Source organism: Pongo pygmaeus, chromosome 9 (genome assembly GCF_028885625.2).
Source record: "Pongo pygmaeus isolate AG05252 chromosome 9, NHGRI_mPonPyg2-v2.0_pri, whole genome shotgun sequence".
Lineage (NCBI taxonomy): Eukaryota > Metazoa > Chordata > Mammalia > Primates > Hominidae > Pongo > Pongo pygmaeus.
Genome location: NC_072382.2, coordinates 1086601 through 1112702, shown reverse-complemented (window position 1 = coordinate 1112702; position 26102 = coordinate 1086601). Strand labels below are relative to the sequence as shown.

Below are 26102 nucleotides of genomic sequence, written 5' to 3'. Positions count from 1 at the left end.
GAAGCTTATGTCACAGATGCCTGGGCCAGGACAGGACCCACAGCTTCAACTCCAGTAACGGGGAGGTCCCCAGCCCTGCCGCTCCCAGCCCCACCCAAAGCCCAGGCTGTGGCCAAATTCCCCTGCATGCTGCAGGCTCCACATTCCTCCCGCCAAACGACTCACCAGGACTGGCAGTTCTTGTCCGAGGGCACCACTGCACCTGGCCGGTAGGACTTCCCATGGACGTGGCACCGTGGTGGCAGAGGCGGGGTCGGGCAGGTGGCCACACACTGCATTTTGTCCTCATCAAAGATGGGAGCCTCTGGTGGGCACTTGGGGTAGCAGCCTGCGGGCCAGAGAGGCCAGAGTCACAACCAGACCGAGCGTCGTCCGCCTCGCTCCAGAGGGCTCCTCCCAGCCCCCAAGCAGTGGGCCTCGCGGATAGCACCAGAATGTGCTGGAAGCTGGGGCCACAGAGGCTCCTCGAGGGACCAGGAGAAGGCCACAGGCGGCGGAGCCCAGGCCACCCCTCCCGGCCGGCCCCAGCCCACCTTCTAGGCCCCGGACGTCCCGCAGGCAGTCTCCACGCGGGTTCCTGCAGGTGCGCAGGCAGGGCGCCCCGCAGGGCTGGTAGTGCCACTCGCACTGGCCTTTGGGGTTGTAGTAGTCGCAGAACAGAGCTGCAGGGAGGAAGGGAGGGCTCGGTGGGGCCCCAGGCACTCACTCGGAGAGGCCCCGCACCCCAGGGCCACTCTAAAGCCGCTTCCCTCCCCTGCACCTCCCAGCCATTGCAAGATGGGGACCCCCCAGTCATCAGGGTGCCACACAGGCTGCCACCAGAGTGGGGTCTCCAGTCAGAGCAGCTCCAGCAGTGCCCGTTCCCGGCAAGGCTCTGTGTGGGCTAAAGCTGGGCAGCTCTGCTGACCCCTCTGCCCAGAAAGTTCTACCATGCCAGCAACCCCTCCGTCAGCCACGCCCTCCTCTCTAGAGCTGGACAGCTCTGCTGACCCCTCTGCCCAGAACGTTCTACCATGCTGGGGACCCCTCCGTCAGCCACGCCCTCCTCTCTGGGCCCAGGTGTTTCTGTTTATTTGGAAACCTTCCCCACCTCCCCACCCCCACGAATCAGCGACACCCTGCTGGCACTTCCTGTTCTGCCCCGGGCACCCACTGGCACTCACGGCAGATGCTCGGGGTCCGCCAGGACACACACAGGCCCACTTCATGGCAGGCCTGGGCATAGGCGGCCACGGCCGTGCAGAAACACTCGCAGTCACCCCCTGAGTCGCAGGCACACGCATCGTTCACACAGGCCTCGTAGTACCTGGCCGGCTCCACCTGAGGGAGACGGGGCTTCAGGTTCCAGGGACCCCCCCCACCTACCCCATGGGCTCTTGGGGACTGGGCCCATGGTAGCACACTGACTGGGGCCGAGTTCCAGTGGAGCTCAGGGAGGGTGAATGCCCATCCCCAGGTGGCCGGCTGGGCCCATCTGGATATCCACAGGGCCCGGGGCTTCCTCGGCAGCCCTTGGGGTTAACACCCCCCAGGGACCCGAAACCACAGCTGACAGGTGTCAGAGCTGGAAGCCCAGCCCCTCTAGGCGAGCCCACACCAGCGCCAGTCCCAGCAGCCCACACCCTTGGTTGGCAGCTGTCCCCCAGCCCCCATTCCCTTCTCCCTTCTGGGGCCTCCTTGGGTCACCATGACCCCCTTGGGCCCAGAGAAATGCCCCCCGGCCAGCATACGTGTGCGTGGCAGGCGGCGAAGGTGGGGCCGTGGAGGATGCTGCACTGTTTCTGGGCCCAAGACTTGCGGAAGGGGTTGGCCGTGCAGGGGTCCTTGGGCGCCAGGGCGTCTGGGCAGGAGGGGGAGAGCTTCCAGCTGTTCCCGAACTCCAGCACGTCCCCCACCACGGACCGGCTCCGCGTGGCAAAGTCATTGACGGCGTTGTCGTCAAAGTTCCCGCACAGGCCGCAGACCCTGCCCTGCAGAGGCACCGGGAGAGGTGGAGGTGGGTGCAGCAAACCGAGAAGGCCAGAGCCCCCCTGGCCCGTGGCCGCCTCCCCCCACCCAGCTGGCCAACAGCGACCACAGGTGCTGCTTCCTCCTTCCCACCTCCAGCTACACCTGGGGAGGCCCCAGGCAGTGGAGCTGAGCACCGAGGGCCGAGGCCAGACGCAAGCCCCTCCTGGAGAAAAAGGAGCTGATGTGGCCTCGAAGGACCCGCCTAAGTCCTGACCCCGGCGCCTGTGCATGGCACCTCACTGGGAGATGGGCTCTTGCAGATTGAGGTAATGAGTGGGTCCTGAATCCAATGCCTGGTGTCCTTATAAAAGAGGGAAACTTAGACCCAGTCACAGGGAGGAGGCTGCATGAAGACGGGGCAGCGATCCAAGTGATGTGGCCACAGCCAAGGAGCGCTGGGGTCCCCGGCAGATGCAAGGGGCCAAAAGGAGCCCCCAGAACCTTCTGAAAGAGCTCGCCCCTGTGGATGCCCTGCTGGACTTCCAGTGTCCAGGCTGCAGGCAAATCCGCCAGGGTGCGGGTCTTTGCTCTGGCCCCAGAACACTGACACCCAGCCAAGGAGTCTCCTGACCCGCTGCCCTTGCCAAGGCTCCGTCCCCCCAACTTCCCACCCCACTTTCATCTCTGTGTTTCTCTCTGTGTCTCTGTGCCTCTTGTCTCTGCCCACCTGTTCCGCGCACCCCACCTCCAGGTTTCCAGCCGGCCCTGGCCTGGACGAGGGGTGTGGTCTCACCTTGAACTCGGGGCTGAGGTTGATGAAGATGCTGGTCTTCTTGTCCCACAGCAGCACCAGGCCGATGTTGGTGTCCACCACCAGGTAGATGCCCATCTGCCGGACGGTGTATGGCACCTCCTGGCTCTCGTCCGTCCCGATTACCTCCACCTTCCCGTGGTTCAGCTTCAGCTCGGAGCCCTGCATGGCAAGAGGTCGCTCAGGGACCCCGGCAAGAACCCCAGCCCACCTGGCCAGACGCTGCCATGGGAGCCTCCCGGACGGCACGCGACCGCTCAGCCTTGCTCACCCCCAGGAAGATCTTGATGGCCTTGGAGCAGGTGGTCCCTGTGGTGCCACAGGGGACGTTCTCGGTGACGACACGGAAGGACTCCTGGGTGCTGTCTTTCCCACCACAGTGGTTCTGGGGAAGCAGAGGCCATCAAGGACCAGGCAGGCCCTGCCCTCTTCCCGCAAGGAGGATGAGGCGGGGACAACCTGTGTGCACCCTGGGGCAGCCGCAGAGAGGCAGAGGCAGTGAGCAGCTGTGGGCCATGCGGGCCACCGTGAGGACCCCAAACGCGCCAGCTCACCTGCACCAGCGTGTACTCGCAGTCTCCGTTGAAGCTGTAGCTCTGCCCGTCGAAGGTGAGGTAGTGGCCGTCCCCGTACACGGCACAGGTGGCCAGGCAGGGGTCATCTGTGCACCGCCACATCCTGCTGTCACAGGTGCTGGGAGACATCTGGGGGTCAGGCTAGAGCACACACAGGGTGCCTGCCTGGCTGGGTGCAGCCTTCCTACCCCCGGGGGGACCTGGCACCATAGACACGCACCCACTGGGCCTCCCTGGCTGGGGCTGCTGGTGGCGTCCAGCCCTGAGTCTGTGCCCTGCGTTTTCCCGGGACCCCTGTGCTGGGGGCTCACCCGTCTTTAAGGAGGGCCTCTGGTATCCTGGGCCTGACACCCCCCATGGGCTTTGAGCCCCCCGCATACCAGGTGTTGCAGCCCACCCGGATGGTCTGGCCGGCCCGGTAGCTGGCCTCGTTGTGCACGCAGGGGCAGTCCTCCACAGTGATGCAGCCACCCTCGCCGTCCGCCACCAGCCCGTCGGGGCACACGCAGCCAGGCAGACACTGGGGGCTGTACTGCAGGGCCAGCAGACATCACTGAGTGATGGGGCAGGGCACGGGGTCTGCCAGGTCCTCCCAGGGACAGCTCACCCGCACCACAGTGGAGGGACCACAGGACCAGGGAGTCTGGGAGCACGTGGGCAGGTGTCCTCCGGGACGTGGGGCAGCCCATGCCCTCATGTGTCGGAGGCTCACCGCTGCCCACCCTGGGGGCAGGCACCCTTAGCAGGCAGGGGCGGATGGAGGATCTGTCATTGGGGAGTCCTCAGGGGCTTACACAGGTCATGTCCAGGGTGTGGCAGCTCTTCTGACAGCCGGCCCCTGCATCCCCGGGCGTGGCGTTGCGGCAGTCAAAGAACACCATGGGCGCAGCACACACTGGGGAGGGAGGGGCCGTCAGGGGGCCCAGCCACAGGCTGCTGCGGTGCCTCAACCATGTTCAGGGAGGATGTGTCTGTGCCATGTGCTTGTGCATGAGTGGGTGCATGTGCATGAGTGGGTGTGAGTGCATGTGCATGAGTGGGTGTGTGAGCATTGCATAAGTGGGTGTGAGTGCGTGTGCATGAGTATGAGTGTGTGCATGAGTGGATGTGTGAGCGTGTGCATGAGTATGAGTGTGTGCATGAATGGGTGTGTGAGCGTGTGCATGAGTATGAGTGTGTGCATGAGTGGGTGTGAGTGCGTGTGTATGAGTGGGCGTGTGAGTGTTGCATAAGTGGATGTGAGTGTGTGTGCATGAGTGTGAGAGTGTGTGCATGAATGTGTGTGTGTGCATGTGCCTGAGTGGGTGTGTGAGCATGTGCATGAGTGGGCATGAGTGGGTGTGAGTGTCATGTGTGCGCCCACACCCTCCTTTCTTCCCCCTTGCTGCCTAGAGGGCACAAATCATGCCTGACACTGAGCAGCTGATCGACAGCCACCAGCCCCGTTGACTTGTGGTGGGGCTAACCCTGAAGCCATTTTTCAGGATTTCTTATGGAGATGAGGAGGCTGGGGGCCACAGTGCCTCCTTTCTGGCACTCACCTGGGGTGGGGGCTTGGCCTCCGATGCAGCTCAGCTTCCCTTGTGTGCAGGTGCTGTGAGGAGATGGTGGTCAGAGCCTCACCCTAGGCCAGGAGGCGCCAGGGACCCCCCAGTCCACAACGGGAGCTCTTACCAGACAGCCCCGCTGTCGTGCACTGACTCCCCATTGGGGATCATGGAGCCCCTGTGGTAGCAGGGACAGTTGCTGGCCTGCACACACTTGCCCGTGTCGTCCAGGAAGGTGCCCTCGGGACAGATGCAGCCATCCACGGGGATGAAGCCAACACTGCAGGTGATGTCCCCCTCGCTCAGGGAGCGGCAGGTGGGCTGGCAGGTGCTGACGTGGTAGTGGTAGGTCATCGACTTGGGGCAAGTGGTCATGGGCTTCGCTGTGGGATGCCAGGAAGAGGGGATTCTCAGGACACACAGCCTGGCGGTGGGCAGCCAGCCGTGAGTGAGCCCAGCCCTCTCGGCTACCCTCCCCTCCCCTCCTCGGCCGGGTCCAAGGCCGCACTGATCTGGGCGCTCCTTGCCCTCAAGCCCAGCACACAGGACGGGGGCCCTTAGAGCACCTGTGCACACTGGGGGCACCCCAAGACCCGCGGCCACCCAGCGAGGGAAAGGGGCTGGGCTTGGCGGGCACTCACTGCAGACGCCGTCCCTCCAGCCACTGAGCTGCACGCCCTTGGCGGCACAGGCGTGCACATAGGAGGACAGCGCGGCACACAGGCAGTCCTCGCTCCGCTCACAGTTGCAGGTGTCAAACAGGCAGTTCTGCGGGGAAGGGGGTCATCGGGGCATCAGAGACCCCAGCCCACACCTGGTGGCCCCCCACACCCTGCAGGCCACACATCCAGCAGCCAGGGTCCTCCCATCCCAGGTCTTCCTGCCTCCAGGACCCCTCTGTGAGTCCTCACAGGCATCCCATCCCCTCAGCAAAATTGCTTGGCATGTCATGGAGCAGAACCACTGTGCAGAGCAGGGGTTACTGGGAGGACCAGGTCCTTCATCTCTGTGACCCAACAGGTCCAGCCATGCCCAGCTTGCCTCAGACACAGTGCATCAGCTCAGCCTTGGCCTAATTCCCATTTGGCCCCTGGGTCCAGGTGGGCAACAAACCCCTGAAGTTTAGCCCCTGGGCCTAGTGTAGGGATGGAGGTGCAAGAAAAACGCCATAAACATGGTTAACAAATGAGTGAAGGAATGAATGAGGGAATAAGTGAGTGAGTGGATGAGTGAGTGAGTGGATGAGTGAGTGAGTGGATGAGTGAGTGAGTGAATGAGTGGATGAATGAGTGAGTGAATGAGTAGGTGAAGGAATTAGTGAGTAAATGAGTGAATGAATGAGTGAAGGAATGAATGAGGGAATCAGTGAGTGGATGAGGAAGTGAGTGGATGAGTAATGAATGGATGAATGAGTGAGTGGATGAGTGAGTGGGTGAGTGAGTGGATGAATGAGTAGGTGAAGGAATTAGTGAGTCAGTAAATGAGTGAACGAGTGAGTGAAGGAATGAATGAGGGAATGAGCGAGTGAGTGGATGAGTGAGTGAGTGGATGAGTGAGTGAGTGAGTGGATGAGTGGGTGAATGAATGAGTAGGTGAAGGAATTAGTGAGTGAGTAAATGAGTGAATGAGTGAGTGAAGGAATGAATGAGGGAATGAGTGAGTGAGTGGATGAGTGAGTGAGTGAATGAGTGAGTGAGTGGATGAGTGAGTGGATGAGTGAGTGAGTGAATGAATAAGTGAAGGAATTAGTGAGTGAGTAAATGAGTAAATGAAGAAATTCGTGAATGAGTGAGTAAATGAGTGAGCGGATGAGTGAATGAGTAAGTAGATGAGTAGGTGAAGGAATTAGTGAGTGAGTAAATGAGTGAATGAGTCAGTGAAGAAACGAGTGAATGAATGAGTGAGTGAGTGAAAGAGTGAGTGGGTGAGTGAGTGAGTAAGTAAGTGAATGAGTGAGTGAATGGGTAAGTGAATGGGTGAAAGGGTGAGTGAGTGGGTGAATGGGTGGGTGAGAGGGTGAGTGAGTGAATGGGTGAGTGGGTGAGTGAGCAAATGGATGAGTGGGTAAATGGGTGAATCGGTGAGTGAGTGGGGGGGCGAATGGGTGAATGGGTGGGTGAATGGGTGAATGGGTGAGTGAATGGGTGAATGGGTGGATGAGTGGGTGAGTGAGTGAATGGGTGAGTGGGTAAATGGGTGAATGGGTGAGTGAGTAGGAGAGTGAATGGGTGAACGGGTGAGTGAGTAGGTGAATGGGTGAGTGTGTGGGTGAGTGGTGAATGTGTGAATGAGTGAATGGGTGGGTGGGGATGTGGGGAATGGAGCTGGACAGACAGACTGGTTTCCAGCCCCTGGTGCCCATCACAGCCTAGAAAGGTTAGTCCTGCCTGCTGAGCCCCCCAGTGCCCTCCCAGCCCTCCTGGAGGCAGCAGTGAGGCTCAGTGGCTAGAGCCCAACTGGGCCAGGAGGCGGCAGATGTTACCGAGTAGTAGGTGCCCGGCTTCACAGCAGCATGGCAGTGGCTGAAGGGGCCGTCGGCGTCGGTCAGCTGCGAGCACCAGTGCTGAGCATACTTCTCTGTGGACAGAGGAGGGATAGGGTTAGGATTAGGATCAGGCAGCACACTCATCCCACCCACCTTGGCCTCTGGTGTGGGGTTTGGGGTGCCAGCTTCTCTGGGCAGTCTGACGTTGGGCCCTTCATCCTGCTACACACTCAGCCCAGGTGGTGTGGCGCCCTCCCCTAGGGAAAGCTCCCCCAAACGCAGGGTACGACATCCAGAGCCGAGGCTTCTCTCATTTCCTGCATGTCCCACCCAGCCCCTCACAGCCTCTCACAGTGCCACCTTCCAGGGACGCTAGTGACCACCACTGTGGACAGACAAACCAAGGCCCTTCTGGCCCCTCCACTGGGCTCACTGAACCCTGGCTTCCCAGGCTGCAGGAAGGAGGCCAGAACCAGCAAGATGGGGTCCCACCTCCCCATGGCTGGCGCCCAAGCTCTGAAGGCGAAGTGAATGACTGAGTGAGTGAGTGAGTGAGTGGATGAGTGAGTGAGTGAGTAGGTGAGTGGGTGAATGGGTGAGTGGGTGAGTGAGTATTGAGTGGGTGAGTGAGTATTGAGTGGGTGAGTGGGTGAGTGAGTGAATGGGTGAGTGGGTGAGTGGGTGAATGGGTGAGTGGGTGAGTGAGTGGGTGAGTGGGTGAGTGGGTGAGTGGGTGAATGGGTGGGTGAGTGGGCGAGTGAGTGAATGGGTGAATGGGCGGGTGAGTGGGTGAGTGGGTGAATCCATTCCCCACGTCCCCACCACCCCACGCTGTGCAGGGGTAGGCGGTCAGGGCCGATGTTGACCAACAGAGACTTGCACCCTTTCTTTGACCCTGAAGCAGATGCCCCACATTCCTGAAGCTCCACATAAGCTTGGGTAGGCGCCCACCATGAGCCTGTCCTTGGGCCCCTTCGTGAGCCACGCCACCCGGCTCACAGGCACACGCAGGGCTGGCCTCGCTGCCTGAAGCGCCAAATAGAAGCGGGTGAACCAGCGCCAGGCGGCCAGCACAGAGGCGAGCCGTGGACACACGTACCATTCTCCACGCTCAGGGAGCAGGGATCCTCAAAGCTGTTCCTGATGTTGGGGCAGGCGGCCTGGGTCTTGAAGGTGTTGAAGAAAGCCGCAGCTGTGGCCTCCACCACCCCACTGAGGGTCCGGAAGTCATCGGCCTGGATGCTGTTGAAGTTCCCACAGAGACCTGGGGCGGGTTAGGCAGGTTGAGGACCATGTGCCCCGGCCAGAGTGGGTGGGCTCCAGGCCCAGAAGGCAGCCCTCTTACCGCAGGTCTGCCCGCGGAGTTTGGGCGCCAGCCGCATGAACAGCTGCATGGTGGGCACCAGCTGCAGGTTCAGCTGCAGGCCCAGGCTGGTCTGGGCGATGATGAAGAAGGTTGAGGGTCTGAAGATGGTGACGTTGGCTGGGGACACAAAGGACAAGGGTTTTGCTGGGGGGATGTGGGGCGGGACCCCAGGCAGCCCCGGGGTGGGGAAGAGGCTGCCACCTCACCTGCAGAGATGGGCAGCTGGGTGTAGATCTGATTCAGGAACACTTCCCCACTGGCCTTGATCACCACCACCTGAGGACAACCAGACAGATGTGTGAGCGCGGGGCAGGCTTGCGGCACCTCAGCCCCGCAGAGGCTGTGAAATGCGCCTGCAGGTGCCTGGGAGGCCTTTCCCTGCGGCTGTGGGTCCTACAAGGTGGCCTTGTGCTTACCCTGATTTTCTGAATTTTCTGTGAGGACCATGCCTTTTATTCTTTAGTAAAAACCAAAGTTATTAACTAAAAATAAATTGACTTCAGTGGAGAAGCCATGCTGGCCGCAGATGCGCCCAGTCCCTCCTTCCTGGGGCCCCTCGGGCCAGGTATGGCGGCCCGGGCGGCCCGGCCCTGATCTGGTCCCTTTAGGGACAGTCACATGGACCCATAAGTAATGGACACAGCCAGTGTTGCCGGAGGGTCCCCGCCTCTCGCTGTTCACGCCAGGGATGAAGGGCTTGGGCAGAGGTGACTTGCAGAAGAGACAGGCCCCTTCCCCCTTCCCGGGGTTTGCCTTGCCAGGCTCCACTCACCGTCTGCGCCCCGTCCAGGCTCAGTGTCACGCTCTTCAGGCAGGTCTCGCTGTCCGTCAGCCCACACCTGCGCAGCTCAGCCAGTACAGTGAAGGCACTGCTGTCACAGGGCTGTGGAACAGGACACACCAGGGATCCTCACGCTCCACCCAACGCCCAGCCCGCCTGGCCCTGCCCCTCCACCCGGCTGTGCTCCTCTCCCTCACTAGAAACCCCCACTCCACCATCCCAGTCCCCGAGAGGGAGGTGTGCTAGGAGGGCCCCAGGTGTGGACACCCAGGCACACAGAGAAATCTGCATGCACCCTGGGGAGGCCACACTCTGCAACGCCAACTACAGGACCCTCTGGGAAAGACAGCACTCGGAAGGTGCAAATGCCAGCAGCTGCCAGAGGCTGGGCGAGAGAGGGGTGAGGAGCTCCAAGGGGTTTCAGGGCAGTGGAGCCGTCTGCGTGAAACTGCCTGGCAGGAACAAGACACTGCACATCCGTCCTAACCTGTGGAATTTCACCACCACGAGGGGCCCCGATGTCAACCATGACCTAGGAGGTGAGGGTGCCAGTGCAGCCTCCACCCCAGTGCAGGGTCTCATCTTGGGGAGACTGTGTGTTGGGTGCAGGGTCTCATCTGGGAGAGACTGTGTTAGGTGCAGGGTCTCATCTGGTAGAGACTGTGTATTGGGTGCTGGGTCTTATCTCAGGGAGACTGTGTCATTTGGTGCTGGGTTTCATCCAAGGGAGACTGTGTTAGGTGCAGGGTCTCATCTGGGAGAGACTGTGTGTTAGGTGCAGGGTCTCATCTGGGAGAGACTATGTGTTGGTTACAGGGTCTCATTGTGGAGAGACTGTGTTGGGTGCAGGGTCTCATCGGGGGAGACTGTGTTGGGTGCAGGGTCTCATCGGGGGAGACTGTGTTGGGTGCAGTGTCTCATCCGGGAGACTGTGTGTTGGGGCAGGAGTGCTTTGTGCTCAATTTCTTTGTAAACCTAAAACTATTCTCAAGAGTAAAGTCTGTTAAATAAACAGCCCAAGGTGCAGAGGGCCCAGTGCTGGGTGGGGCCCAGTGCTGGGTGGGTGCTGGCGGCTCTGATCTGCAGCCTTCATGGTCCTATGAGGACTAGCGCTGGGGAGCTGGAGTGCTTCCTTGAGATCTCACCATCAGGGACCCCCAACGGTCACCCCAGGGGCAGCAGTGACATGCAACCGAGCTGGGGGAGCCTGTGGGAGGCTGGCCGTGGGCCCCCTCTGTCCGGCGAGCACCCCAGGCAGCCAGGCCGTACCTTGGTCAACACATAGCTGCAGTCCCCGTGCACCGTGTATTGCCTCTCGTCAAACGTGGAGAAGTGGGCACCTCCAAGCACAGAGCAGGTACCCGGGCACGGAACCTCCTGGCAGCTCCACCGGCCTCCAGAGCAGGTGCTGAGAACAAGAGATGGTGCCACGTGGGTGCCGGCCCCAGGAGACCAGCCTCTAGCCTCCGCATCAGGAGGCTGACCGGGTCTCACCCAGGCCTGCCTACACCGCAGCCCAGACGAGGGCGCCTGCCGGCCTGGGTCACAGCCCCCATCGGGTCCGTCCCATAGCACATCCTGGGGACCTGGAGGGGGGCCGGGACCTACCAGTTGGCGCAGTCTGTGGAGTAGGTGGCCCCTGGGGCATAGGCAGCCCCGTTGTAGACGCAGGCACACTTTGACACAGGGACACAGCCGGTCTGGCCGACGTCGTCAAGCACCGTCCCTGCAGGGGTCAGGCAGGCCTATGATGGGCGCCTGCTGTGTCCACGCAGTGGGTGTTGCAGGGGAACAACACGGCGGCCCTACAGCAAGCTGGGGCCTCAGCCAGCCCCAGGGGCCCGGGACAGGGACCTCAGCCAGCCTCAGGGGGCCAGGACAGGGGCCTCAGCCAGCCTCAGGGGACCGGGACACCTCAAGCCAGGGGCATCAGCCAGCCTCAGGGGCCCAGGACAGGATCCTCACCCAGCCTCAGAGGTCTGGGACACCTTGGGCCAGGGGCCTCAGCCAGCCTCAGGGGCCCAGGACAGGGTCCTCACCCAGCCTCAGGGGCCTGGGACACCTTGGGCCAGGGGCTTCAGCCAGCCTCAAGGGGCCAGGACAGGAGCCTCAGCCAGCCTCAGGGGCCCAAGACAGGATCCTCAGCCAGCCTCAGGGGCCCAGGACAGGGTCCTCACCTAGCCTCAGGGGCCTGGGACACCTTGGGCCAGGGGCCTCAGCCAGCCTCAGGGGGCCTAAGACAGGGTCCTCAGCCAGCCTCAGGGGCCCAGGACAGGGTCCTCAGCCAGCCTCAAGGGGCCAGGACAGGGGCCTCAGCCAGCTTCAGACGCCTGGGACACCTTGGGCCAGGGGCCTCAGCCAGCCTCGGGGGCCCAGGACAGGGTCCTCACCCAGCCTCAGGGGCCTGGGACACTAGGACTGGGGTCCTTCTTTCGAGGCTTGGCCATGGGAGCACAGCCTTCTAGTTCCTGGGGTGCACCTGTGTTTCCCAGGGGCGGGGGAGCCTCACCCTCAGGGCAGAAGCAGCCGGCCACACAGTGGTCCTCGCAGGCCCGGGAGTGCTCCTGGTTGGAGCAGGTGTCTGCGCAGGGGGAGCGGCACTCGTGGTACTGCATGTTGTTGGGGCACTTCTGGGCTGTGGGAGGCAGAGAGACGGCTCACATCCGCCCGCCCCTGCCCTCCCTGCCAGAGGGGTTGGGGGACAGGGGGCCGGGACACTCACGGCAGAGATCAGGGCCCCGCCAGTCCTGGGGCAGCCCCCCTGCATGGGCGCACTGCCGGGAGTACTCGGCGAGGGTGTGGCAGACGCAGCTGAGCAGGTCCGTGTCTTCACAGAAGCAGAGTTCTTGCCTGCAGGCCTCCAGGTAGCTGCCGACATCCACCAGGGCCACGCAGCCAGAGAACAGCTGGCCATGCAGGAGCTCCTCGCAGATGCCCTAGGACAAAGGCCACAGCCCGTCTGAGTCCTCGGTGGGGGATCTGGACCGGTTCCCAGGCTCACAACCCCTCCTGCTCAACCTGCCAGGCCCTCTGTTCCCTCCAAGCCTTACAAAGCCAGTGGAGCAGTTCCTCGGGGGTTCAGGGACAGGGTCCTGACACTGCTCCGTGGGGTCGTCCATCTTCTGCAGGTTCCCGAATTCCATGGGTGTCAGCTTGGTGTCTGCGGGAAGCACAGAGGCAGACTCTGCCTGCAGGTCCCGGTACCTGTCAGCCCAGCACCCGAGCAGCAGAGCCCCCAGGGCCGGGTCCCTGGGGTGGGGTTTGAAGGGCCATCGGTGGCTCCTGCTCCCTCCAGATGCCTGAGTTGTCCTGACTGCACCCGCTTGGCCACCCCATGCATGCTGCTGGGACCCTCAGGGGGTCTGGAATGATGGGGAGAAACAGCCCAGGAGGTTGGTGTCCGGGCCACAGGGTGCCACCAGCTGAAGCTTCAACTGACCCAGGACCCTGGTCTTCTCCTGCCAGGCTGGCTGGAGCCTGAGCACCTCCCAGTCCACAGAACCCAGCCAACCCAGCGCTGGGCCTGCCTCGCCAAGGGCTGCTGGACACCCAGGCAGACTCAGTTCCCCACAGAGGGACACCCCGTACTCGGAGCTTGTATGGGGCTTCATGGGCCTGGCAGGGGGAGGCGGGGAGTGGCGCCCTGGCTGGTGCAGGTCACATTTGCAAGGCCACTGCCTGGTGGCAGAGACTCAAAGATCAAGAAGGAGGCAGGTCTGTCATTTCAGGAGAGGGCATGTGGTCAGGGGTCGCCACCCAGAGCAGCCACACAGAGCAAGGGGCGCAATGGGCAATTTGCTCCCCGCCTGCACCCCTGAGACAGGCCAGGGTTGCGGGATCGCGTGTGTGCACGTGTGCTGTGCTGGGAGGGAGGGCAGCTGCATCCGTGCATCTGTGCATGTGTGTGCCCGGAGTGTCAGAGGGTGTGCCCAGAGTGTCGGAGGCTCAACACTGAGCCCCCAGGGGACACTGAAGAAGAGGCTGATGGCGCCGTGGGGCCTTACTGTGGGAGAGGAGCTCGCTGACCACGGGCATCCCGTTGAAATCCCCACAGAGCCCACAGGTCTTGTTGGCGTATTTGGTGTCCAGCTCCAGCTGCAATGGGAGAGACATCAGACACCCATTCCCACCAGGGGCAGATGGACAGATGAGGCTCGAGCCTGAGATTTCCAAGGAGGGGCCGAGGTCCACAGAAGAGACACCCCCGAAAGCAGTCTCCATCCTGGGGACACAGACCCCGGGACACCATTGGTGTCTGGGCACCTGTTCTTGCCTGCTGTGTGAGGTGGAGTCTGACCCTGACTGGGCCCAGGGCACCTTCTACCCTCTCTGGAGAGGCTGTGGGAGCAGGCCAGCCCTCGAGGGCTGGACTTGCACACTGGGACACCCCCACCCAGCCTCACCAGCAGGCTGTCATCGTGGTTCCACATGAGGACAAGGCCCAGCCTGGCCTCCACCTTGGTGTAGCTGCTGCTCTGCTGAATGAGGACCCCAGACTGGCTGAAGGGCAGCAGGACCCTGCGGAGGAAGGCAGGGCTGAGGGGCTGGGAGCACAGTGAGGAGAGACCCCAGGCAGGGCAGATGCCTGTGGTCGCAAATGTGACACGGTCATCGTGACTGTGAAGTCGCATCTGGGATGGGGACATTGACCTCTGGAGCTCTGGGGTCACGAGGAGCTAGGAAGGGGCAGAATAAGAGCCTGGGGACCCCAGGAGGGGCAGGTGGGCCACTCGGGTGACAAGGTAGGGCCCATGTCCAGCTCCACTCTCAGGGGCTTCCTGAGAAGTCCACATCCCTCCCAGGACCGCGAAACCCCGTGACCACCCGGAAATGCCACCCCACACACCGCGTGGCCTCCACCATCCCAGAGCCCAGACTCACGGGCGGCCGTTGACCAGGACGGAGCCCTTGGTCAGCTGGATGACCACGCCGTCCACCTTCATAAGGACCCTGCTCAGCGTGGGGACCGCCGACTCCTGGCTGCGGCGTAGCTGGATGTTGAAATCCTCGTAGGCGGCGCCGCAGTGCTCAGAGAACACGTAGTTGCAGAGGCCGGGGAAGCGGAAGACGTCACCGTCGAAGGTCTTGTAGTGGAAGTTGCCCCAGGTGCTGCACACCCGCCCGTTGTGCGCCGGGTTGGAGGCTGCAGTGGAAGCAGCATGGCATTTGGGGGCATCGCCCTCGTCCTCGCCCTGCACCCCCTGCCCCTGCCCTGTACCTCTGCCCCTCCCCAGGGTCCTGCAGGAGGTGCTGCTGCCCTGGATGTGGCACCCAGGGGTCCTTCCTGCGTCTGGGAAGTCCCAGAAACGTGTGCAGGGAGATGCTGGGCCCTCTGGCTCCAATACCGACCCAGTGGCCACCCAGAAAGCTGGGGCCCCTCTCCACCCGGCACCTCCAGGCCTGAGCGGGGAGCTCAGCAAAGCTATGCCCCTTCCCCACCCAGGCATCCGGGCTCCACTCACCTCGTACCACAGGAATGGTCCTCAGAGATGGGAAGACAGTCACCCCACGGAGTGGGACCCCTGCGGAGACAGGGGCTGGTAGGATGCACGCACGGCCCCATGTGGGGCGGGGGCTCCGCAGCCAGAGGAGACGTTCCAGAGTCAGCAGGTCCTGGCTCCTGGCTCCAAAGCCGACTCTGGATTCTGCTGCGTGTTGGGCCCCCTCCCACCCACCCACCATCTGCACGTTGTGTGCCTGTGGCCACACACCCTGCGTTTGGTGACTTTCTAATTCCTCCCGGCTGTCACCAGGTAGAAGCCCCCAGGGGCTGCCAGCTCTCACACGCCTGTGGGGCCTCAGAACCTGAGTCTGCATCAGCGGCTCAAGACAATCTCTTAGGTGCTGAGATTAGGCATGTCTGGCCCGATTTGGAGAAATGCAATCTGAGAGTTTGACCAAAGCCCCCTGCCCTGGCTGCCCTCGCCTGCCCCGCCTCTGCCAGGGCTGCCGGGCCTCCAGGGGCTCCCGCTAGCATGAGCCACACGGGTACGGCTGGCGCCAAGGGAGATGCCCGTGTTGCTGAAGCGTCAGGAGGTGAACGGGGGGGATACCGAGGCAGGACCCAGCTCCAGATCCCCGGAGGGTGACCGGCTCCCACGGGACATGGGCACAGCCAGTCTGTCCCGCCCTGCAGCTCCTTCAGAGCCTGAGAGCTGCAGGGGGCTGGCCCAAGGAGAGGCAGGTAGTGTGACTGAGCAGGGCCATGGACGTGGGGGTGTCCTCCTGTCCCCCCAGGTTTGGTCCTCAGCAGTGGCCCGCTGGGGAGCCACCCTAAGACCAGTGGCCCTGGGGGCCGTGCCACGCAGTGGAGGGTGGAATCTGACAGGCTTAGGGTGGGGGCCAGACGCTCAGACTCACCACCGGGCCCCCGGGCGATAGGAGAGAGAGCAGGGTGGTGCTCGTAGCTGGATTCGGAGGAGCCATCCTGGGCATGGCCTGCAGAAAGAGGAGGGGGGCTGAGCCCAGATTCAGGGTGGCTGAGGGGGCTCAGGTTGCAGCCATAGATGCAGCACGGACACCAGAGAGACGGGAGGCCACAGTGCGTGGGGGTGGCCCGTGGCGAGGGCTCTCTCTGTGCTGGGTTGGGGGGTCCTAGGAGGCCTCTGTCCATGTGAGTCGGAAGTCTGAGCCCAGACCCTCCAGGAGCATCCCCTCAGCCTGGCCCCATGGAGCTGGTGGCGTCAGGACCCTTCGCCCCGATCTGGCATCCCCATCTATTCATTCCCACTCACTGCCGAGCGTGCCAGGCCCTGGCCTCCATGCTCCCACGCTCGGGACCCCTGTCCAGTACAGTGATCCCACTGAGGGGCTGGAGCAGTCAAAGGCATGGGAGGGGTCGGCCCCAAGACCACCTGGAGGACCCTGCCTCCCTACAAGCAGTAGACCCTGCAGGAGGCTGATCTCCAGGGTCCATAGAGACTGTGCCAACGTGCAGAATGTCAGCAGATTTCAGCCCGGCCCAGCCCCGCACAGCCCTGCACAGAACCAGCATGATGGGACCAGACCCCAGCCTCGCACAGCCCCGCACAGCCCTGCACAGAACCAGCATGGTGGGACCAGACCCCAGCCCCGCACAGCCCGTCACAGAACCAGCATGCTGGGACCAGACCACAGCCCAGCACAGCCCTGCACAGAGCCAGTAGGGTGGGACCGGACCCCAGCCCCGCACAGCCCCGCACAGCCCCGCACAGCCCCGCACAGCCCCGCACAGCCCCGCACAGCCCCGCACAGCCCCAGCATGGTGGGAGGGGCGCCTGGCCCAGCCCAGGACCCTGCAGAGAGGGGTCTTGGGGAAAGCTGTGATTCGCCTGCACCCCAGCCCCAGCTTTCCAGTTCCCGCAACTGGCGTAGGGGTCCTCAGGCCAGGCTGGGAGACCTCCCTCGCCCTCACACCCTCTCGCCCCAGTGGGGCCCACTGCATCAAATCCGTCAGTGGGCGCCGGGGGCGTTAGCATCTGCAAGCCCAGTGCGGGAGACGGAGATGACGGCCTGAGCTTCCCTTATCCAGTCCCGGCCCAGGCCTGCCCCCACCTTCTGAGCCCCTGCAGGCCCCAGCCCCAGCCCCGCCCTCTCCTGGGAGCAGCCCCGGGACAGAATTCCTGCTTCTGAGATGAGGGTGGTACAGACGAGGGACGGCGGGGCAGAGTCCGACAAGGCCACTGCCTAGCGGAGGGTGGCACGGAGACACCGGGAGAGGGTTCTTCTTGCTCTGAGACTGCCTGGCAGAGGGCCAGAGGCTGGGGACAGAGCTGGGCGAGGGACCTGGGTGGGCCATGTGGCAGTCTCAGCAGTGCTGAGGTCCCTGCCCTGCTGTTCCAGGAGCCCAGGAGCGCCCACCCCCCTCCAACCCCAGGCATTACCCCATGGGGGCACATGGTCACCAGCAGACCTGGGCCCAGGTGTCCCTCAGAAGCAGAAGAAGGGACCTGCTGGCCCAGCAAGGGGCAGTCCAGACCACAGGACCTGGAGCCTCCCCCATCACCCTCTCAGCCTCAGGCCGGGGGTGAAACAGTTCCCCTGTGGACCTCACCATCACATCCCAGCTCAGAGGCTGAGACCCTCCCCCAGGGAGATCCCCATCGAGGCCCAGACAGGGAACGTGAGCTGGCGAACTGGGCACATGTGGGGTGTGCAAGGGCAGGTGCCTGGGGCTGATGCCCTGACCAGGCCCAGCAGGGGCCATGAGCAGCTGGAGATACTGTGGGCCAGGTGCTGTCGGCTTCTGGGGACAGGTGCAGGGATCCAGGCCGGGAGGGAAAGCCGGAGACCTGAGCTCCTACTTCCCTGCCTCAGGGAATGGTCCAGCCTCAGAGGTCCCGGAAGCCCAGAGATCCCTTCCCAACCCCACGAGGGGAAACTGCTCGTTGGCGGCCAGGCCACAGGCAGGGGCTATGCTGCTGGGAGCCGTTCATGGCACATGCAGCCTGCCCGGAACCCAGGGCAAAGACTGAGCTGCCCGAGGCCCACTCAGTACCGCACCACCCAGGACCAGTAGAGCGGCCAGGGGCTGAGCCGTACCTGTGTGCCGGGTGCAGGCCAGAGCGACAGCCAGGGCCCAGAGCAGGGCCAGCTTCCTCCGGCCAACACTCATCGTGTGGACGGCGGGGAAGAGTGCCCTGTCCCTCGGCAGCCTCTGAGGAGGGACCCGAGGTGACAGGAGCCTTTTGTAGCCCCAGAGCTGGCTCCGGCCCCGTGCTTCACGTGGGTGGGCAGGGCGGGGCCTATGGTTCCCCCTCACCCAAGTAAACAGTGGGTGCTCACTGCGGGCTGGCCAGTGGCCGGTGGCAGGCGGAGATGGGTGTGTCTGCTGGGTAGAGCCCAGTTTCCAAGGGCCCCCCCAAGCTCTGGCCTGCAGGGGTCCTCCCCACATACCCCACCCTAGACTCTCCCCGGGCACCGTGCCATGCCCGGCAGCCTGTGAGTTCCTGGTGCCCAGAAGTGAGTGCTCAGAACAGCCTTAAGGCACCTCTTTGACACTAATCCCTCTGCAGCAGGACGGGGGGCCCAGCCCAGCCTTTCCCTTTCCTGCCATTCCCCCCATAGCTGACCTCCTGGTTGGACCCTCCACATGGGCGGTGGAGCTGCCGACCTTGGCTGGGGAACGTGTGGCTGCCTGGGAGGGAGAGGCCAGCCCCAGCCCCGTCCCAAGCTCCTTATGGTCACCTATTTCTCCATTTCTGTGCCTTTTCCTCCCCATGTCTTGTCTTACCCAGGTGCCTGGAGAGAGCACACATGCGGCAGGAGTGTGGTGAAAGGAAAAATGATTGAGTGAGTGAATGAATGGGTGAATGAGTGATTGAGTGAGTGAGCCAAGGCATCCCTGAGGCCAGCCACATGCTGCCACTGAAGTAGCGCCAGCCAGCCTCACCCTCCCTGGAGAGGGGATCCTGGCAGCAGCCTCCAGGCAAGTGACAGAACCCCTCCCTCACCATGCAGCCCCCTCCCAGCATTGCCCAGGAGTCCACCTGTGCTTCTCTCTCCTGGCCCCAGGCGGGCAGGGCTGGTTCAATTCACATGATGGTCTCTGGCCACCAAGATCCAGAAATGCTCAGTGCCCTCCGGGCAGGAAGCTGTTGACTGGTCCAAGCAGTCCCAGCACAGAAAGGTCTCAATGCGTCTTTGGCCTGAAGGGCTCTGGCTGAGAAGGTGCTGTTGTGTGATGAACACTTGCCCAGACCACGGGTGTGTGGCTGGACACTGGGGCGGGACTCTCGCTCCCAGGCAGCCACACACTCCCCAGCCAAGGTCGGCTGCTCCACTGCCCACATGGAGGGTCCAACCAGAAGGTCCCCCATGGGAGGAATGGCAGGAAAGGGAGAGGCTGGGCTGGGCCCTTTGCCCTGCTGCAGAGGGATTAGGGTCGAAGAGGTGCCTCAAGGCTGTTCTGAGCACTTGCTTCCAGCTTTCTAGGGACCCATCCCAAGCTCCTTATGATCGCCTACTTCTCCATTGCTGTGCCTTTCCCTCCCCATGTCCTGTCTCAGCCCAGGTGCCTGGAAAAAGAGCACTTCACATGTGGCAGGAGTGTGGGGAAAGGGAAAATGATTGAGTGAGTGAATGAATTAGGTAGTGAATAAGTAAGTGGATAAATGAGTGAGTCTATGAGTAAATGAGTGAGTTAAAATGAATGAACGTGAATGAGTGAGCAAGTGAGTGAATGAGTGAATGAACAAGTGAGTGAATGAGTAAATGAGTGAGTAAATGAGTAAGTGAATGAGAGAGTGAATGAGTGAGTGAGTTAATGAATGAATGTGAATGAGAGAGATAGTGAAAGAGTGAATAAGTGAGCAATGAATGAGTGAATGAGTCAGTGAGTGAATGAGTGAATGAGTGAGTCAATGAGTGAGTGAGTGAAGGCGTGAGCCAGTGAATGAGTGAGTGAGTGAATGAGTGAATGAGTCAGTGAGTGAGTGAATGAGAGAGTGAACGAGTTAGTGAGTCAATGAATAAGTGAAAGAGTGAGGAAATGAGTGAATGAGTAAGTGAATGGGTGAATGAGTGAGGGAATTAGTCAATGAGTCAGTGAGTGAGTGAATGGGTGAATGAATGAGTGAGTGAATGGGTGAATGAATGAGTGAGTGAGTGAATGAGTGAATGAGTGGGTAAATGAGTGAGTGAATGAGTGGATGCGTGAGTGAATGAGTGAGTGAGTCAATGAGTGAGTGAGTATATGAGTCTATGAGTGAATAAGTGAGTGAGTGAATGGGTGAATGAATGAGTGAATGAGTGAGTAAATGAGTGAATGAGTGTATGAATGAATAAGTGAGTAAATGGGTGAATGAATGAATGAGTGAATGAGTGAGTGAATGAGTGTATGAGTGAATAAGTGAGTGAGTGAATGTGTGAGTGAATGGGCGAATTAATGAACGAGTGAGAGAGTGAGTGAATAAGTGAGTGAGTGAATGGGTGAATGAATGAGTGAGTGAGTGAATAAGTGAGTGAATGAATGGGTGAATAAGTGAGTGGGTGAGTGAGTGAATAAGTGAGTGGGTGAGTGAGTGAGTGAGTGGATAACTGAGCGAGTGATCACATTGGAGGCTGAGCGGCTGACAGGGTTAGGTGGACCACCCCAGCCACTGGTACTTCAGGAGGTCTGACCCGACCAGGTGTAGCCAGGGTTCCCCTGCCCTGGCCCAGGACTGGACACCAGGTTGTCTGGTGCTGATGAAGGCAGAGGAGGATCCTGGTAGTGGACAATGGGCACCGTGGTGGGACCAGATCCCAGGGCCAGGGGGTTATGTCAGTGGGGCATAGGGAAGGGCTCGAGGGTCTGCAGGTGTGACTGGGACCCTGGCCAGGGCCACATGTGAGTGACCACAGGCCTGCCCTCCTTACGCCTCAGATAGACAGGAGGCAACGGGTGAGTCAGTGTCCAGCCCCCAGCAGAGGACAGGCCTGAGTCACTGGCCCAGTCCATACCGTGACTTCTGAACAGTCTGAGTCACCAGCCTGGCCCTCAGAGGGGAGTGCCCCCTGCGTGTCTGAGGCTGGGCCAAGCCCCGAGGCACCTGGCCAACTGGCCACCCAGGCCTTGCCGTCCCAGCCACAGCTTTCTCCTCCCTCAGCCAGACGTCACCCAGGGCCGCTGCTGGGGTCCAGGCTTGGGTGACTTCCCCCAGCCAGTGTTGGTGACCCCTGGCTGTGCTGGGCTTCCTCTTGGGGCCTGGGCTCAGGCACCCAAAACTTCTGGGCATGGGCCACGGGCTGACCGCCTGGCCCCATGAAAACCCCACTGGCCGAGGTCTCAGCTGACCGCCTGGTCCCATGAAAACCCCACCAGGCCGAGGCCTCAGGAGGTCTGAAGCCAGTGCCTACAGTTCCAGAGCCTACAGCCCCAGGCTCCACACACCCAGAACTTTCCAGAAAACCCACTGGGCCTTGTTTCTGAGCCCTGTGGGGGTTTCCTGTGTGTCCCCAGGGGCAGTGAGGTCCCGGCCACGCCACAGGCCTCAGAGGGGAATCTGAGGTGGTGGTCACTGCAGGCTTGCTGGGGGCTCTCACAGGGTGCAGGCAGGGCCGGCCAAGCCGTGGTGCAGCCACCTGGCTCCTGGGAACCCTCCCTGAGGCCTAAAGCTCTCAGCATATGCCCGGGAGTCCCACCCACTGGAGGGCTCCATGCCATCTCCAGCCCCCTCAGCTCCCAGCCCCCATCCAGCACAACAACTCCTCCTGCTGCCTCCCAGCAGGGGCCCTGGCCAGGCCGGCTGAATACCTTCCCCCAGCCTGGGGCCAGTGTCAGCTCTGAGACCGGCAGCCAGGACAGGTGTAAGACCAGCGACTTGGCCTCAAAATCAGGATCACTCTTCCCCCGTGAGCTCCCGACCCCCCGTGGTAGCCGAGCACAGCACTTGCATCTTGGAACCCTGATGCCCCGTCCACCCTGCCTGCGGCGCTGAACACTTAGCCGGCACGGCTGCACGTGTGGTCCGGGTGGGGCTGCAGCAGGGGCCTGGGGGCCGGTGTCTGAAAAGCAGGTGCATCCCTTAAAGCAGACCCTGCCTCAGCCCCTGAGAAGGGTGATGACCCCACCAGGCAGGAGTCCACCCTCCTGACTTGAACCTGCATGCTCAGGTGAGAGGCACCTTCAGGGAAGGTGTGTGCCTGGGACCAGCAGCTGCCTGTCATCTGGAAAGTGCTTACAGGAGGGTCTCCAGGGTGGGGACAGTGCCGGGAGGGTGGGAGCTTTTGCTTCTGTGGGATGTGCAGGAGGAAGGCTGTGCATGGGGGTGGCACGTGGGCTCCGCCGGGACCGCAGCCCACAAACCTTCACTGCACTGTGATGCGGGAGGCCCCATAGCTCTGGTCCTGGGCGGCTGCCAGTGCCTCTCTCTCCCTGGGATCTGACAGGTGAATGCAGACAGGAGGGCACTGGAGAAAGGGCGGGGGTCGCGGGCCTGATAGGAGCTCCACAGAGACAATGGGATTGGGAACGGAGGGAGGCCTGGCCGCATCCCAGGGCAGCGCTGTCTCCTGCCGCCAGGTGCTGACCCCGCCTCTGGCCCCCTGGACTTGGGAGGAATCGCGTCGGATAGCCGTTTGTCCTGGGTGACTAACTCAAGTGAGATTAACCACAGCCCGCGCCGCATCCGGTGGGGAAAGACCCCTGTGGATGGCTTCGGCCCCATAGAGCTGGGGGAACAGCCTGGGGTATCCCAGGGCCACTTCCCCTGGAGGAGAGAGTGAAGAGGGTCCTGCTCCCAAGGACTCCCCAGGACCCCCCAGAACTCCCTGGGAGCCCCTCGGACACCCCCACAGGTGTGTATGTTCCAGGTTTCTTAGCCCCACCAGGCCCAGCGCACACTGTTGGGGGCACCTGGCCCAGTCTGCCCTCCAGCAGCATCAGGAGAGGCCCCCAACCCAGCCTGAGCCCGGCCACGACCCCCAGCCCGGTGGTTACTGGCAAGGTGAGCAGGGGAGGGAACCACTGGTTTCAACATTGCAAGCCCTGGGCTAGGCTCACACTCTGCCCCCAGCCTGTCGCTTCCATCCCAGTTTCCAGGCACAGCCCCTAGGAGGTGACCTGCAGGGCTGCTGGGGTCAGCCTGGCTCTGGCTGGCAGGACCTGGGAAGGCCACGCCCACCCTAAGGCACCTGGGGTGGAGGGCGGGGGTCTGTCCCCAGGAGACCAGGGGAGCGCAGCTCCACACACCCTGCCCACAGGGGACCCCAGGGCTCTGTGGAGCAGACATCTTCCCTTCCAGGCAGCGGGTGGCGTAGGACTCCGGCAGCGCCCGCTGTGGGGCCCTGAGCCCGCGCGTTACCTTCCTGTACCATCTGTTAAATGGCTCATTTAGAGCCCACTGCTCAGAGCCCTGCTGCCCTAGGAGGAACCCAGCCATGCACCCCTACAGTGCCCAGGCATGCTGGGTCCAGAGGGGAGCTCAGTGCCAGCCCGCCCCACCCTCCTCCTAGACTTGGGGCCACTGGGGGCCTGCAAAGCCCCTGTGTCCTCATCCACAAAACAGGATGGAGCCGCCATGTTCTGCCATTTCTGCCACTTCCATGCTCTGAACATAGCCTCTCTCATGCCTGGTGGTTCAGAAAATGATGGTAGCTTAGCACCTGTAACCCTCAGTCTCGCCGAGGCCGGGGTGGGCCGTGGGGTCCAGGACAGCCCCTGGCCGGGCCTCTGACAGCCCATGTTCTGGGGGACGTGGCAGAATCAGGAAGCCTGATTAGCCTTCGTGTGGGAATTGGAGAATGATTTCACAGAAAGACAATAGAGTTTCTCAGTGCTGGGACCAGGATACGCTCCAGCTTTGGAAGGGGAGGCGCCCTGGGCGGGGCTGGGAAACTGACACACGAATTATCAGAGGCTGTTGACACAAAGAGCAGGCTTCGGCGGCGGATTTTTACCAAGGCAGGATCTTACACAATAAGGAGGAAGGAGGCTTAAATTTCTTCCCGGCTTTACCAGGGGGCCCGAGGGAGAGCTGTGGCGGACGTGCCCATGGCGGGGTTGGGTGGCCCTTGCCCAGAGGGAGCTGAGATCTTGCTGGGCCCTCTGGGCGGGGAGGGGCAGAGTAAATTTGATTTTGTGGCGGGGCTGCGTGATCTGGAGCCTCCCTACATTTATTTATTTTCTCTGAATCACTGGACAAACAGAATTCCTCCCAAGATCTGGCCTGGGCTACTGAAGCTCTGGCCCCCAAGGCCCACGGTTCTGGCCAAAGCATCAGTTCCCTGCACCCATGTCCACAGCAAGGGCCACACTGACCCCCAGGAGTGGCTGTCGGCTCCGTGGACTTCCCATGTGGCAGAGCCGCTCATCTGCACCTGCTTCCGTCTTCATCTTCCCGGGCGGGCAGCCGGGTGGCGATGCTCCGTGCTGGGGCCCCTCCTGTGCCTGGGTCCAGCTCAGCTCCTGGGAGCCCCGGCCTCCTCATCCCCCTCCCCCGCCCCTCGGCCCCCATGCCTGTGGCTCCCCTATTGCTGTCACATCTCCTGGACCCCAGGCACCTTCAGCAGGGCCCCTGAGTGCACATGCACCTGTGAGTAATTTGGGGCTGGGGACTCGGGGGATCACAGATTCTGGGGCAGATCTGTGGACCCCAAATCCCCTTCAGTCCGTCGCCCAGCCAGTTTCCTGGGCCCCTCCCCTGACCCCGGTAGCCCCAAAGGCCCATGAGAGTCAGGGGACGCTGCCAGCTAGTCCCCCGCCCCCCTGCTCCGCCATGCACATGCTGCCCCTCCCGGGTAGGGGGTCCTACCAGGCCGTGCGCACCATGGATCCCCATCCAGGTCGGCCTCGGGGAGAGGACCAGCCAGAGTGTGCTGCCCTCGCTGTGGTTTCCAGGGTCCCAGACCAACCAGGGCATTGGGGCACAGGTTAGCACCTCTGACCCCTGAGAGGACAGAGGGGCATCAACACAGGGTGGGGCATCATCCACCAAATGCATACGCAGGGTGCAGCGTTGTCCACCAAATGCATACGCAGGGTGGGGTGTCCCCCAAATGCATGTGCAGGTTGGGATGTTGTCCACCAAATGCTGACTGTGCATTTAAAAGGTATTTTTCTCAGTGCAAAATCACAAAGAATTGAAAGCAGGGTCAGCAGTCTTGTTGACCGGAGCCAAGAGGCGGAAGCAGCCTGGTGTCTGTCCACAGATCTGGGGGAAAACAAGGTGAGGCCCATTGTGCCGGGGAGCACCAGGCAGCCCCCGAAAGGAACGAGACCCTGGCATAGGTGGCAGTACAGGCGGATCCAAGCACATTGGCTCAGAGAGACAAGCCAGCCACGGAAGGGCAAACGCTACGCGGTTCCACTACACCAGGGGCTGGGGCCGCCAAATCCACAGACACAGAAAGCAGATGGTGGCTGCCAGGGCTGGGCAGGGGCTGGGCACGGGGAGTGGGGACCTGGTGTTTAACAACACAGAGCTTCAGTTGTGCAAGACGAAGATGTTCTGGAGATGGTGGCTCTGCGGGCTGCACGGCAGGTGTGAATGTCCTAACAGCACTGCAGAGGCAAAGATGGTCAACTTTATGTTCTGTGTTTTTTACAACAATAAAAAATTGGAACAAAATGTAAAGCAAAAATTGCCTCCCTCGTCTTAGGAAGACACCCGCTAATATTTTGATGGTGTCTTTTCAGATCTTCTGTGGACACGCGCCTGCTCCTCCTGTAAGGAGGCATTGGGTGCCTTTCTTGCTGGAGGCCCTGGGGAACTCGAGCTCAGCCTGGCCCCCTCGCCCAGGGGGGCCTCTTCAGGTCCAGCCTTCCGGGTTCATATAAAATACAAATATACTGGCCATGTCTCCAGGGATGTCTCAAAATACATGTCTCGAAAGTATTGGCTGAGGGGAGCTGAGCCATGAGGCATGGGCTGGGCCCAGCATCCCCAAAATGCCCAGGGGAGGCTGCCTTCCCAGGGCCGGTGCGAGCCCAGCTCCAGGAGCAGGTGGGCCCAGAGACACCCACTTTTGGGGGCTGGAAACCCAGAGGTGCTGGGGACCACCCCGCCCAGGGCCCCGCCTGGCAGACACACCCCCAGTGTGTTCACAGCCTCATGCTCACACCTGGACTGTTTGAAGAATCTGCAGGTGAATAAGCCCTGTGTACACCTGCTCTGAGCCACGCCCCAG

General features: G+C 61.8%; 1 protein-coding gene across 1 annotated transcript in view; it reads right to left on the bottom strand.

Annotated features, from left to right (window-relative positions):
• MUC5AC (mucin 5AC, oligomeric mucus/gel-forming) overlaps positions 1-18108 on the bottom strand; it is a 41899-nt gene extending 23791 nt beyond the window's left edge. The window contains exons 1-28 of the mRNA XM_063672214.1: positions 18036-18108; positions 15876-15953; positions 14978-15037; positions 14397-14658; positions 13919-14033; positions 13520-13610; positions 12566-12675; positions 12238-12451; positions 12025-12150; positions 11124-11241; positions 10785-10923; positions 9507-9617; positions 8941-9010; positions 8714-8851; positions 8468-8632; positions 7366-7460; positions 5525-5651; positions 5011-5266; positions 4878-4930; positions 4131-4231; positions 3717-3868; positions 3316-3454; positions 3033-3146; positions 2744-2923; positions 1731-1970; positions 1164-1320; positions 534-662; positions 166-328 (exon numbers count right to left, since the gene is read on the bottom strand). Coding sequence (XP_063528284.1) covers positions 166-328; positions 534-662; positions 1164-1320; positions 1731-1970; positions 2744-2923; positions 3033-3146; positions 3316-3454; positions 3717-3868; positions 4131-4231; positions 4878-4930; positions 5011-5266; positions 5525-5651; positions 7366-7460; positions 8468-8632; positions 8714-8851; positions 8941-9010; positions 9507-9617; positions 10785-10923; positions 11124-11241; positions 12025-12150; positions 12238-12451; positions 12566-12675; positions 13520-13610; positions 13919-14033; positions 14397-14658; positions 14978-15037; positions 15876-15953; positions 18036-18108 — 3776 coding nt within the window. The remainder of the gene's footprint in view (positions 1-165; positions 329-533; positions 663-1163; positions 1321-1730; positions 1971-2743; positions 2924-3032; positions 3147-3315; positions 3455-3716; positions 3869-4130; positions 4232-4877; positions 4931-5010; positions 5267-5524; positions 5652-7365; positions 7461-8467; positions 8633-8713; positions 8852-8940; positions 9011-9506; positions 9618-10784; positions 10924-11123; positions 11242-12024; positions 12151-12237; positions 12452-12565; positions 12676-13519; positions 13611-13918; positions 14034-14396; positions 14659-14977; positions 15038-15875; positions 15954-18035) is intronic.
• Positions 18109-26102: the final 7994 nt, after the last annotated feature.